Source organism: Orbicella faveolata, unplaced genomic scaffold (assembly GCF_042242905.1).
Source record: "Orbicella faveolata isolate gen_17 unplaced genomic scaffold, um_ofav_v1 contig_25, whole genome shotgun sequence".
Taxonomy (NCBI): Eukaryota; Metazoa; Cnidaria; class Anthozoa; order Scleractinia; family Merulinidae; genus Orbicella; species Orbicella faveolata.
Window position 1 is genome coordinate 26,435,623 of NW_028301553.1, and position 14,538 is coordinate 26,450,160.

A 14,538-nucleotide genomic window follows, 5' to 3' on the forward strand; every position below is an offset into this window, starting at 1 on the left:
ATTTTTATACGTTCCCTGTGTCATCCACTACTGATTTGACAATGTTTTGACACAGTTTTGTACTAAATAAGGGAACAGATGAAAAGCAAGCTTACATGAATTTTATTAACACGAATAGATGATATTTCTTTTCCTTTGTAGCTCACCAAACAGATACAAGAATTGACAGCAGAAAGGAAGAAACTTGTGAAGTCACTCACTGAACTGAGGGAGAAGTTTGATACAGCTGTTGCGGAGAACGCAAAGAGAGACAATCTTATTCAAGACTTAAAGGAAGAAGTCAAAGTTAATTTCCTTGAAAACCAGGTACACTATACATGGTAACCATTTCATTGAATTGGACCAACTGGTGTAATTTTACAACCCTTTAATTCTGGAGAAAAAGGTGAATTCACTGTTTAGAACTTGACAGTTGAGTGGCCCAATTAAATAATGCTTGAATGTACAGTTTATGTGTCGTGACTGGTGATCAAAGGTCAGCAATGTTAGGTTTGCTCAGATTTCAAGCTTGGTTTTCATTGCAACATACACGTAAGCACAAGCACAAGCATAAGCATAGCTGCAGTAAGAATGCCCACAACACAGACATAGGCACTTGTAAGCAGAACTAACGTTTTTGTTCTTCTTGTGCTTGTGCTTATGTCAAGTGAGAACACGCTGCATAAGCATAAGTCTGCCATATTGTTTTGAAGTATCGGGGAGGTATGAAATCGAATATAAGGCAATTATCAATTCTGCGCATGCGTACGTGGTTATGCTTGTGTTGTGGGCGTCTACACTACCATTATACTTGTGCTGAAAACCAGGCTTAGTTAATGCAGGATGCAAGGAATTGTACATGAGGAAAAGTACATGAGTGATGTTGTTGAGTTCTGTTTTTCAGGAGCTCAAGAAGCAAGTTGAGACAGTTATTGAACGAGAGAAAAAACTAAAATCAGAGCTACAGAAGAAAGAACAGGATCTCAAAACAGAACTGGAAAACAGTAAAGTATGTCCAGCTTTAAAAGTCTCCTTAGAATTTTTTTTAAAAAAAAATTGCATCCACTTCCAGACACTTACTTGTATGTTCATTAATATTTTTAAGGAGGTAGCGTACATTAGGTGTTTAGGGACAAACCATTATGTTTTTGAGGAGAGGTTGGACAATTTCCAAAAAAACAATCCTGCACAGCAAAAACGGCTGAAAAAAAAATCGTGCAGGGGGGAACCTTGAAGAAAAAACAATTGAGCAATTGCTTTCTGATATTCAGGTCCTGTGTTGGACTTTTAAAAAGTTCTTGCTCAAGCTGTTGCCCACCAAAACAATCATGTACAACCTTATAATTAAGGTGAAAAAAAACTTTCATGCCCAGGAAATTGCCCAAATCCCCCTCACCCCGGGTTGGGGTTGGGCAATCGTCCGTCCGTTAGCGTGCTGGCCTTGAAAACTGGAGGCCATTGTTTGCTCATGTAACGTTACCTGACGACCTTAAACGCCAGCTGCAGAGGAGACAAGTAATTAGCACTGCCTGATACGACCTGAAATATATGTTCCTACCCCCCCGTCCCCGATTTGTGTATGAATGCCATGATAGATTTCCAACACTGTGGATGTAAATTTTGATTCCAAGTGTAATACTGTGGTATAGTAATAGAGTAGTTTCCATTTGAGATTTGAAAAGTAATTGGTTTTGCATCAACTACGCTACATGATTGGCTTAAAAAAACTCGCACCACTTTTTCATCCAATCAGAAGTAAAACCAAAACCAATCGTGGCTCGCTCGCACTCGTTTTCCCGCGCTTTACGTCAGCTACATTCAATTACTTCGAGGTTTTGATTGGTTCACTGGATTGTGATTGGCTGATTGATTCCTTTGTGATTGGCTGGAGTGATTACTTTGGTTTTGGTCTTACAGCACTAAATTGAAAACCGTGCTCATGTCTCATAATTATGTTGAAGGATGGCCAGAAACAACTTCAGTTCGCACAGAGTGAAAGAAATAAAGTACAGAGTGCATATGATGCACTGAAGAAACAGTGGGAAGAACATTTCACGACGTGTGGTAAAGGCAATAAGGTACTAGACTTTGAGTTATGTGTACATTTGATGTCCTGCAGCCCAGCAAAGGCAAACATGAACTTTCCCATAAACAACTGAACTTGCTAGAATGTGCAGGGATTACTTTTCAAATGGAGAAAGGAAGTTCTATAATTTGTGGATGCTTCACTAATGAGGCTGATAACTGTGATAAGGGCAATTTTCCAGCTTTTCTATGACCTACGTACTGCTTGTAAGCTTTTATTCAGGTGGTCACATACTTTAGTTTCGTTCAGAGACGAAATGTCAAAGCCACGTTGTACAACACAACAAACAGAACCAAATGAAAGTACTGCTCAGTAGCTTTCTTTTTCACTGTCACACAGTGGGGTTCATCCGTGGACTTAAAAGTTTGAACCACGTTGTGTACTTTGGAAGTTTATTCACAGATGAAAAAAAAAAAAAATGCTCGTTAACTGGCTTGAGGGGCTTAGGGGTTCAGTGCCGTCTACTTAACTCTTTTTGTGATTGCTCTCTCAAGTGAAGACTTGGTTGCCTTTCTTTAATTGCAGGAAAATCTTAAGAAGACCGAGAAACTAGTCGCTGAAAGGGAGAAGTTACAAAAGGCTTTGGAATCTGCTAAAGAAGAACACAGTCAAATATCAGAGCAAAACCAGGTATGGGATTACCGAAATACATTGTAAAGCCTCATCTAGTAATTAAAAGTAATTTGCAGTTTCTCGATCATCTTCCATTGGAAAGTAGTCTTGCCTGTGTTTGGTCGTTTCTTGATTATGATTTTTTACATGAATTACTAAGTCAACCAGAGAAAAACCTGGAGGTGGCCAGCCTGCAATAAACTTCCCTCCCTTTCCAGGAGAAATAACAGCACTACAGAAATTGCAATTAAATTGCATCCACTAATTAGCATCAAAGCTAGGAATGGGTGTGCCTTGTTATTGAGTGTTGACTTTTAAAAACATTTTTGTTTAATTCACTGGATCATGTCTCATGACTGATTTTTTTTCCTTGTAATAAACACCTTATGTCATGTCCCCTTGACTTCAGAAATCACGCTTGTTTGTAAATCAATTATTAAAGCTATAACTGCAGGGATTGTATTTTTCTTGAAGAATCTGCAAGCAGAGTTAAAGACCATGTCACAAGACAGAGATGAGCTTAGGAGCGAAGTGAAATCGTTCGAAAACCAACTGAATGCAGTGGCAGTAGAAAAAGCTGCTCTTTACAAGGATTTTCAATCTGTGATGGATCAGTTGTCAGAGCTGAAAGAGAATCTTCAAGTGGAACAGAAGGAAAAAGAGGTTAGTATGGAATTACTGAAGTAGTTAGGAAACTTGGAAAAGTTCTTTGTTGTATGTTTTTGTTCGCTATTTTGTGGGTTGACCCTGGCCTGCACAAAACCTGGCAAAATACAAAGAGTGGTTATGTGTGCTCATACAACTAACCAATAGAAGCACTGCGATTATGTGATTCATGCATAGGCAATGAGTATAAAACAAAATACGTGCAGGGTCAAGGACCTTCCAACATAAATCTTAGTCTGTTTGTTTGCTTCTTTGATGTTTAACGGCCTTCCTAACCATTATCCTCTATTAACTATGTGCTGACAAAATGTGTATGCACTGTACCACTGAAAAAAGAAAACAAAATGGTGCTTTCTACAAAGAAATTGACAGTACAATAAATTATAGCTTAACTGTCCACAAGGTGGGCAGACTGTCTTCAGGGAGCGGAGGATACAGGTGGGTGTTATATTAAGAGGGATTTTGTACCTGGGTACCATGGACAGGGGAATATCTATTGGGGGTTATCAACACAGGGACTATGCTAAGGGGAACTATATCCCAGGGGACTATATGTAGGTGATCTATATTAAAGGGAAAAATCTAAGGACTGACTGCTTATCAAGAGATCAGCAAAAGGGTGACTGTCTACAGTAGGGAGGGGTCCCGTCAACAAGGGAATATGTATGTGGTACTATCAACATGCGGATTAACAACACAAGGGCTACCTACCGCTGTTGCATTCTGGGATAATATAAAAATGGGTTATTGACCACCAAGGTTGTTCGGTCAAGATGGCTGGATAGTGGCGTCGTTCTTTTTTTTGCGTGTTTATGGACCAAGTACGGATTTGATGTCCATTAACACTCAAAATAAGAACGAGGCCAATATCCAGCCATCTTGACCGAACAAGCTTGGTCAATAAAGGATTTATTAATATGGCTTCTGCTTCGGCTTCTGGAAAATTTTTCTTGCGAGACACGACGCGTAATCCCGAGCGGACAAGATAGCGCCATCTTGCCCGTTGGGATAGCCAATCACAGCGTAGGATTGGGTTCATCTTGCCCGCTCACGGAGTTAGCCATATTGTATTCCAAACCCGCGTGAGCAAATCAAGCGACGACAGTGCAGGATGCTTGCAATCATAGAAGACAACCGTGTTTGTCTGTTTTTTTTTCGTGCAGGAATTAAGCCACAGATTGGATGACGTCACTCAAGAAAAGAGTAATTTGCTCAGCAAAGTCTCGAGTTTGGATGAGAGCATTTCATCAGCTGATCAAGATAGAAAAATATTGGAAGATAAAATGAATGCGCTTACAGAGGGAAAAGATGAAGTTGAAAAGAAACTGGCGTCGGTGACGAAGAGTTTAGAAACAGAAAAGCAGGTTTGTCGTGTTAGGAATTTGAGTGTCGGTTCATTGACTCTGAGGATGAAGTAGATGTGGTCTTTCTCTTTTTAGAAACTAAAAGTGAACTGAAGACCAAATCACAGGGTTGCCACAGGTCAGAAAATGGTCAGGGAAAAAAATTCTTCGAGGTCAGGGAAAAGTCAGGGAATTTTATTTACATTCAGGGAAAATTGACATTTTGAAGAAAAGTCAGGGAAAATCGAAATAATTTAACGCGACTGATTTAATACCATTGACGGCTGGAAGAAACATTTGGGGTCACTATGATCTCATCGTTATTTTTACGTTATGAAGGAAAAGATTCATTGAAAACTTATCGTCTTTCTGTACGAGTGAAAACGCGGAGGGCTGTAAGTTTACGCTAGAAGCCGCTACTAAATCCGACATTTTGTACATATTTGGTCAGGGAAATTGTATTTTTATCAGGGAAATGTATGGGAATTTTGATAAGCCATGTGGTAGCCATCAATGAAAGGATAACTAGAGAGATTGGCAATCGAGGAATGATTGTTGGACAAGGAATTTTCTTGGAAATCACACATTGACTTTCATCAGTCTGGTCTAACGAGCCGAGAGTGTGTGATATTTGATCCTGAATGGTGCCGCGAGGAAACGGCATCGTTGCGAGGATGTCATTGTCATTGCCATAAAATCTCATGGTACTCTCGGGTGCCAGTCAAACCAGCAGAAACTCCCGTCTACTCTGTGAAAATCTCGGCGGGTTTGATTTGATGAGAATACCAGACAGTGCGTATGAGAGCAAGTCTGCGTAACAAACGTCCCGTACGGGGGAAGAGTTTCTTGTCTGCTGGTCGCGCGGAATTGGGGCGAGAGCACAAAATCGACGGAGAAGGGGGTGGAAGGGCAAACAGCCAGAACACTGTGACTTGTTACGCAGGCTATATGAGAGTTTGCGGTAAGACCACAGCGGAGTTTGAAATCTTGTACACACTCGTCAAAGTTCGTTCTTGTTTGATTCTAGTTCGAGAATGAGAATAGACCATATTCGTATTCTTGGTATGGACTGGAACTAGCTTTTAACTGCGGCTAATGCGCTGAATCTTTTCAAATGCAAATGACATTTATCCCTCTTTAATGATATTCTCCCGCATGAACCTCCATTGCAAGCTAGTTCTAGTCCAAAACCGAGAATACGAATATGGTCTATTTTACAAAGTTCTGTAATCATTTACAAATCTCCTTTTATTCTTATTTTTCTGCTCCAAAAACTGGTTGGGTATGATAGCACTAGAGTTAAGACCAAAAGAGGCTTTCTTTGCTTCGCCTTAATTTTTATTGTCGCTTTTCATGCAGGAGTTAAGCAGCAGGTTGGACAGAGCCGCGCAGGAAAGGAACGATTTACTCAGCAATCTGTCAACCTTGGAGGAGAGGATTTTATCAGCTGAAAATGAACGCAACGTGTTGCAAGGGAAATTAACATCGCTTACGGAGGAAAAAGCTGGAATTGAAAATCAGATGACATTGTTACGGGAGACATTACAAACTGCAGAAAAAGAAAAGCAGGTTTGTAACAGTTAAAACTTCGCCAGCGTGACGTAGTACAGTACAAAACCCGCGTGTAAGAACCTCCATTTTTTGAAGTCTGGCAAAATATGTTCTTTTATTTTTTCCTCAAGCATCTGAGCGGGCCGGAATCCAAAATCCTCGAATTTGATTGGCTAATCATCCGCACGTGATCGGTCCAGCTTTTTACGATACGGCCCACGGGCCCGATTTTTTCCCCCGCTGCCTAAACTTCTCTCCTAAAAGTTAACGGTAATCGTCAATCTTTTGCCTTTTTTTACACATCCATCGACGATTAGTCAACGCAATTTTATCTCTGTTCACTTTAAACACTTTTTTTAGGTTCTTAATTTCCTATGAAGGAGATATAGCTGGTGATTATCAGGAAAATAAATAAACTTGGGTTTCATTATTTATTCACAACTGTGTTATGTATTGCAACGGTATTATTATATAAAACAAATTTGCAGTCTCAAAGACGTTCTCCTTGGTTAAAATTTTTGTCATAATTTAACTCTAACCCACATATAAGAACTTGCTTGGTCTAGCTTGGCTAAACAGGTTCTTATATTTTTTGGTCATTAAACCACTAGGTTTTTACAGTAATATAGGGAAATAATAACGGTAGTCACGTTTTGTGAAGATTCAGTTGCAATTGTGATGTCTTCATTCCAGGAACTTTTTGATCAGATTAAGAGCTCTTCTTCAGAGGATAGCAAGCTACAGGGGATGGTGGAGAGCTTGGAAAAAATGCTGCATGATTCAGAGAGCAGATATCAAGTAAGTAAATTGATGAGAGATATGATCTCGGCGGCTATAACTGATATTCTACGCGAGGAGCGATGCTGTTGTTTGAACAAGATCAGTGGAGTAAGGCAATGTTTCCAATGACCCCATTCACCTTCATGCTTAAGTAATATATCAAACACGAAAGACCTTGTTTGACCACATTTCCAAACACCGTTAAGAGAGTTGAACATACGATGCGCAGGGGAGTATCTTTGACGAACTTTCGGGTGTTTGGAAATGTGGTCAAACACTGTCTTGAGTGTTTAATATGTCTTCTCAATCGAAACTAAAACTAAGGAGAAAATGGAGAAATAAAATCGTAAAATCTGTGCCAATAGGCCATATTCGATATATCAATATTCTGACATGAATCCGAAGGTTTCAGGTCAAAATTGCAAAATTTTTAAGTTTCTTTTGTCTCACCATTCCCAAAAAGAGACTTGGATACATAGAAAACACCACCAAATATAGATGTTTGTTCTGAAAGCCTCGGAGCCATGTTAGAATATTGATATATCGAACATGTCCTATTAAGATCAGATATCCAAACACCGTCACGGTCATGATTTCCTGTGTTTAAACTTGATGAATTATTAATGAGTTTGAGAAGTTAATTTCTCAGAATTTTAAAAACATACCTATATATAACCTGTAACGACCAAAATTGATATGAAAATATAAACTTTCGCATTGAGATAGATGGCCTGTCTTTGAGAAAGCTGTTGTTAAATTAGCCAAATTTCCTGTCCATTAGGAACAAAGTCGAGCCCTGCAGGAAAGCCAACAGAATCAGGAGCATCTGCAAAATAAGATTCAGTCTTTGGAAGAAATGACGAGAAACGGAGAAAGCGTTAACAAGGTAGAATTTTGCTGTGTTATTTTGTCAGTTCCACGTGTTCGCTCAGTTGGAAAGCAACACGAAGAAAATCAGTGATTTCAAAAAACAACAACAACAAAACAAAAACAAAAAACAAACAAACAAAAAAAGACTAACAATCCCAGACGAAAGTAGTTGAGAAACTTAAACTGGATGAAGTATCCCCCACCCTCGCTAATCAATGTTGGAAAATGCCGCGTTTTTCCAACTAAAAAAGGAAAATTTTTTTTTCCAAGTGAGTTTCAAGTAAGTTGGAGAAGGGGAGAGAGGAGGGCGGTCAGGAGCATCATGTTTCCCCAGAAATGTTTGTAATTAATCTTCCTTAGCTCCCAGCGATATTTGTCGCCGGGGATGGTTCAGCAATGTGCCGTATTCTCACTGCGTCATGTTGGCAATGCGTTATATTGACGTGGTAATAGCGCTTTTGACAGGTACCTTTTCTCATTTGCATTACAATATAATCTAATATGTATGTGAGGCAATTTCGGGCTATTTGGTAGTTTCAGCCCGAAATTGCCTCGCATGCACGTTGGATTACTAACCGTGAAAAGGGCTATTTTCGGAGTGGTTGCGGTTGCTTGCACAATTTGATGACTGAATGATAAGAATCGGAAGATCTTTGAGTTGTTTTGCGGGGATTAGGCAAAATGGCTCTAACACCGTCCCCCTCCCCCTCCCCTCCCCCTCCCCTCCCCCTCCCCCTCCCCCTCCATCCCCGGCCGGAACGCGTGCAACAAAGTTCACGAATGACTTCCAAAGAAACTCCAGACTAAGAAGAAAATGAATAGTAAACTCCTCTTATGTCTTTGTGCAGTATTTTGGCTTCAAGAAGTAATAACCAAAGGATTTCATTCAAGATAACCGACAGTTCCTAAACGCTATGAATGTTAAACCTTGAAACACTGTCAAGATCGCAAGGACCTTAGTTGAAATATATTTTTCACTCGCATGATTTCATGTAAAATGCCGGCTCAAAGACATCTTAATATTCTTAAGCTGATTTGTTTCTATAGAGACAGGATGCAACAGAAAACATGTCTAAGTGCCATTCGAGAATTTTCTTTGCCGAATGCGAAAATTCATCGACAGCACTTGGCTTTTTTACTTTGAAGATGTGTTCGCGTTCGTACAACAGCTCTTTTAACAAACATTCCACGATGACTACACCACTGTCACTGAGGCTGGCCGCTGTTATAGGTTTTAGTGCACTCTCGATGGGTAGCCCATTTTCATCAGATTATTAATTTGTTGGAGACTTGTGAAGCAGGCCATATTGACGTAGCTATACGAGCTATCACGAGGTCTGACCGCTTGCTGTTGTAAGAACCAAGGGAACACCTTCTTTCTCAGTCGTGCCGGATAGAGGTGCTTAGTCACTAAAATAAGCCACTTCAGTTATGTGATACACAAAATTGCCTTCAAATCAAAGAAACCCTTACAAAATAATATTTTACTAAGTCAACTTCAACTTCAACGTCTTTGTTGTGTACTATATACAGTGTTTACATTAGTGAGTATATTTGTTACATATTGTTAGGGAAAAGACTAAAGAACGATCGAGAATGAAGATTTGGAACGACGACCTTTTGGAGATTTCGAAACTTTTGGGGCATTTGTTCACGTAGTAACTCTAAGTTCAGCAGGGATCGCACTCTTAACTTTGAGCCCTGACTGGTATTTTTACACCAGAGCTAACCAGGAGACCTTGTTTTGTGTCCGTACGTGTGTATGTCATGGCTTGTTGTGATTTCGAATCCACAGGAGCTAGAACAGTGCTTATTGGAGAAAGAGGAAGCGTTGAGAGTAGCACAAAGCAAGACTGCTGAGATGGAACAGGAACTCCACACAGCGTTGCAAGAAAAACAGGTCAGTGAACTGCTTTCGTTTAGAGACTAATCGATTGTGTACTGACTGTCGTCATTGGTTTTTTCTTAGTCTTGTTACTGAGCAGGAATTTTAACTTGTAGTGTCGTGATGAAACGTTTTGCTCAGTTTCAGTTAGACTAAGAAAAGCGTGGTGCAAATTAGCCGGCTGTTGGCGATTTTGACGACTATATCACTGCCGGTCACAGTAGTCAAATGATTCGGTCACGTTAGGTCACGCCACATCACGCCAGGTCACGCTATCCTATATTTTGTGTTCCTCTTGGTAACGGTTCTCTCGTGACAAAAGGCTCACTGGGTGAGCTTAATCGTAAATTGATTGTATTGCATTACTTGATTATTCCCTTTTGTACGATTGGACATGACAAAAACGTAACATAAAAAATAAGTGACCCAGCTCCTTCAAGAAATGATGGCTCACATGTGACATCACGGGCATCCCAAGCAGGTAGGTCGATGGGACGTTAGAAAGTAACTGTGTTGTTTTCCTCATTCAGGATCTTAACGTGAAGCTAACAACATTACAAGAACAGGCGACCACTGTAGAAAACAATGTGCAGACTTCTGAGGAGATAGCGAAGGCATATGAACAGAAAAATAAGGTGAGAATGAAGTCAATTTTGTGAATTCCTAATAATTTGTTGCTTTAGCTTCGTAGCCGGGTCTCTTCGGACGCAGAGTGCTTTCCTACTTGTGAGACTAAAGATTTGACCCGAGCGATTCCTTATTGATAACGTGACTTTACAGCCTTCGGTGAGGGGCAACCTCGTTCCCGGGGTCCTGAGTACCCTGGAAACGAGGTTGCGCTAAGTGTCTCTGATTGTTGGTTACTTTCGCGCGAAAATTCGAAGTCCATTATCAACCATTCAGAGTTTGTACCGTTACGTCATCAGTATGAATTGTTTTTTTTTTTTGCGCGGAATTCGAGTGAGGGGTGAATTGAGCGTACAAGGAGAAGTGTCTGTGTGAAAAATTCTACTGTAGCGTGCTTTCGCTTTTTTAATGTCTGAAGTACTGAAACAAAAATTGTTGTTATCTGGGTTTTGTGCTTAAGGATTTAACAGAAAACCTTGCGACATCGTCAAAGGAAAAGTTGACGTTAGAAGAGAGGATCAAGGCATCGGAAGAGAAGCTAAACAAAGCTGAAGAAAATCACAAGGTGAAAATGCCATTTCATGTTATATTTTAACTGTTGTGAATGATCCCATTTATCGTTGTTCTTTTCCTTGTTAAGGATTTGAAGAGTCAATTGACAGCCTTGTCAGAGGAAAACATCTCTCTTGAAAGCCACGCTAAAAAGCTACGGACAGAGTTAGAAAGTGCCGAGGAAACTCAAGAGGTAAGGTCGAGTGTCTCATCAGGTCATGTTAGGGCTTAACGAAGGTCTCCGTATTGACTAAGGGAAGTAATCGCAGTAAACATACTGGGAGCTGTATTGCATTTGGGCCACAGTCTTACCACTGTCGTATTGTAGCTGTGTTGCACCACAGCCACACCACAGCTTTTCTTGAAGTCTTTTCGTGCCACAGTCCCGCCACAGTTGTACCGTACTTTCTTTGTGTCACAGTCATACCAATTTCGCGAGTGTGTTTTTATTACGCCATAGTAACCATACAGTTTACATTGTTCTTTTGCACCAGAGAGTCATTCTGTATTTTTGTCGGGACACAGTTTAACCACAGTTAAACCACAGTTAAATTAACCCCTGACAATGGACAGTGAAAAATCCTTTGTCTGGAATTGAAAAATAAGTACGAGGCTAAGGATGTGTAAGTATTGTATTCAAATCTAAGCGCCATTAATGCAAAGTGTGTATTGTAGAGTTATGGTCAGTGTACTGGAACGAGATGATTTGAGCCCTGGGCGGGTGTTAGATAAATAAATAGCCTTTATTTTAAAGCGATGAGAAGTAAAGCTAAAAAGTTTATGGGGTCGTTTGTCGTTAGTGTTTGTGTTGTGTTCTTGGCTGAGACACTTGGTTCTTTCCTGCATGTGCCAAATATATATTAGGCTAACTCAACAACAGAATGGAGTAATGGGGTCGGGGGGTGGGGGGGGGGGGGGGGAGGGTGGAGGAAGGCGGAGCCTGCTTTGGGAGTAGCAATATTCCTAATTTTGTCGTGCAATGCTTTTCAGAAGTCTAACACTAACAAATTGCCTATATACTGAATTGAAAATTGCCAGTCCATTGTTGAAGGTTAGAAAAATCTCCCACGCCAAAGCCCTGTGGTCTGTAGCCTAACCCGCAGTACCACGTGACACACTACATTACAACTTGTTCTTGCCTGCATTAACCCTCATAACTCTTTGCTGTAAGACAACGCATGCGTGCTCCCTCGAGTCTCCTACGCAGGCGCATTCTTGACCCTTAAGGCCTTCTCTTACTCTGCTGGAAGGAGAAAAGGACGCTGGATTGCTATTAGCAACCCCCCCTTCAAATGAACACCTTTTGGCTCGCCACACACTCGAAGTGTTGCTATGTTACAGGCTTGTAGCAGGAGACATGGCAAGTTGTGAAACAGATGTAAGGGGAGACCTTAAAGACTTCCTCCAAGAAACTTTTCTGGCAATTTTTTTTTGTTCTGGAAGTTGAGCAGGCCTTGTTTCCAGCCAGATTTTGGCTCTGCATAAATGAATTTTCCCAGTGCCCTGGTTTTCGTGCTTCGAGAAAGAGAGGGCACTAGGGTCGAGAATGGCCTCGAACATTCGTACTCTTGCTGCACTTGCGCTGAAATTTACTTTCCTGAATTTGATTGACAGTCAGGCTTTCAGTGACACTGCATGCCGTTTTTCAGGGGCTGAATGCACAGCTATTGTCTATCTCTCAAGAAAAGAGCACCCTTCTGTCCGAGCTGATCACTCTTCAAGACAGCTTTATCCAGGAGCAAAGCACGACTACGGTACTGATCTTTTTAACCGACGCATGCGTGCTACAGCTCAATTACCGGCTTTTCCATCGCTTCATCTGGGAATGTTTTGATGCGTGGCGGCCATTTTGAATCTTGAAGAATGTACTTTCTTTCATTCACAATAGGTTATTTCCGAGTTATTGTGCCGCTGTTTTTAAACGAGTCCTTGTGCAAAACCTTTCAAATGAAAATAAGTTTACTTTGCATGAAAATAACCGGTAGACAGAACACATTTCTTCGCGAGACAGAGGCAAAATGCAACACGGAAATGGCCTATCACAAATGGTTGCTACATCAAAACGTTCCATCTAAAAGCCATAACCATTTAACCACTAACTTCTGGCTTTATTTTAATATCTAAATTGTTTTGCTTCGCTACTAACAACCACAACTTTGTTTCGTCTATTTCTGTTCCGCCTTTACACAAAGTGTGTCACAAATTTGCTGCAAGTTTCTTTTATTGTGTGAAACGTACTATTCTTCGCCCGGATATTGTAAGCTTTTGTGAAACAATTTTGCTGAATGCATATTGATTTAAATGTGGCTATATCGTAGTCAATTCTCTCGTAACGTTTTGGATTAATTTTTGAATCCCGCCGCACGTGTGAAACTTCTCAGCCAAGTAATGAGGACACAAGCGCTCGTGCAATAGACCAATTTCGATATATTAAAATTCAGCCTAAAACAATAGACCTCAGCACGAGGCTCCGGGGAATAAATACAGACTTTGTGGGGTTTATTCCCCAGAACCTCGTGCTGAGGTCTATTGTTTTAGGCTGAATTTTAATATATCGAAATTGGTCTATTTAAGTGCATGATTTTCCAGGGTACTTGGTTTAAGGGTCGGTCACTTTCTGAGTTACCCTTTTCCTCTGTTTCAAAGCGAGTCTTCGTTCGAAACTGTTGTTATGAAAATGCGTTTAAGTTCATTTTCATGCAAATCAAACTCATTTTTATAAGAAAAGTTTTGCACGAGGACTCGTTTTGAAAGGCAAGAGACAAGAGGCAACTCGGAAATGGCCTATTGCAAAGCCATCGTGTCAAAAGTGAGAAAGAAGTATTTAACGAGACACACAGATCCTGCCTATCTCACTGATTATCGTTAATCGGAAAGATTAGTCGAAATACGCACACAAAGTAGGAAATTTCGTTTCATTTTAAAAGCTGACACTTTCATTTGCTACCTGTTTGCCTGCTTGCTGTAAAAGTTAAACTTAGAAAAAGGGCTTTTCCTTTTTCTCTGCTAGATTTGCCAGTCAAGTTTCTTTCTCTGTTTAAAACTGTGAAAGTTTTGTTTCTTCATTCTTGTGCTATTCATGCTCTTTCTTTTACTAATGGGTTTCTTCTTGGTCTTTGTAATGAGGGTGTAGAAATCTGCCCTGGGCTGTTAAACACAAGGGGCTTTGGCTTCCGTTCCGGTATGAGTTGTAGTGTTGCCATTGTTGCTGCCGTGTTGCGGGTAGTAATGTATTTGTTTGTTTAACGAAGGGTTTGTGTTTATTGATGTAGACAATTAGAAATGTATATGTCATGTTTGATTTGAACGCAAAAGCGGTTTTTCAGCCACCATCCATAGTAATTGTGCGGAGAAATTAGCAAGCTGCTCAAAGCACGTGACTTGTTTCACGTTGGTTTTCCTGCGTTCAACGTAAGTTAGATTTGTTAGCAACGTTTGACACCTTAAATTTGTTTACCCCGAACTTAACACCTGTACTGTGCTTTTCTGATCTTGACACCAGTGACGTATTTTCTACGCTTTTGCCGAGCGTGTCTTCCCGCGCAAAACTCAATGAACATATTTTCCCGCGCAAAACACCGTGAACA

At 40.5% G+C, this 14,538-nt stretch overlaps 1 protein-coding gene across 4 annotated transcripts in view; it reads left to right on the forward strand.

Moving 5' to 3' along the window:
* LOC110068090 (uncharacterized) overlaps positions 1-14,538 on the forward strand; it is a 56,864-nt gene that overhangs the window by 19,613 nt on the left and 22,713 nt on the right. For 3 of the 4 annotated variants that reach the window (XM_089293058.1, XM_089293060.1, XM_089293061.1), the window contains 14 exons: positions 142-306; positions 884-988; positions 1,941-2,057; positions 2,591-2,695; positions 3,152-3,340; positions 4,507-4,707; positions 6,046-6,255; positions 6,931-7,035; positions 7,799-7,903; positions 9,683-9,787; positions 10,303-10,407; positions 10,860-10,964; positions 11,040-11,144; positions 12,601-12,705. In XM_089293058.1, coding sequence (XP_089149184.1) covers positions 142-306; positions 884-988; positions 1,941-2,057; positions 2,591-2,695; positions 3,152-3,340; positions 4,507-4,707; positions 6,046-6,255; positions 6,931-7,035; positions 7,799-7,903; positions 9,683-9,787; positions 10,303-10,407; positions 10,860-10,964; positions 11,040-11,144; positions 12,601-12,705 — 1,827 coding nt within the window. The remainder of the gene's footprint in view (positions 1-141; positions 307-883; positions 989-1,940; positions 2,058-2,590; positions 2,696-3,151; positions 3,341-4,506; positions 4,708-6,045; positions 6,256-6,930; positions 7,036-7,798; positions 7,904-9,682; positions 9,788-10,302; positions 10,408-10,859; positions 10,965-11,039; positions 11,145-12,600; positions 12,706-14,538) is intronic. The other variant, XM_089293059.1, reaches the window with a different exon arrangement.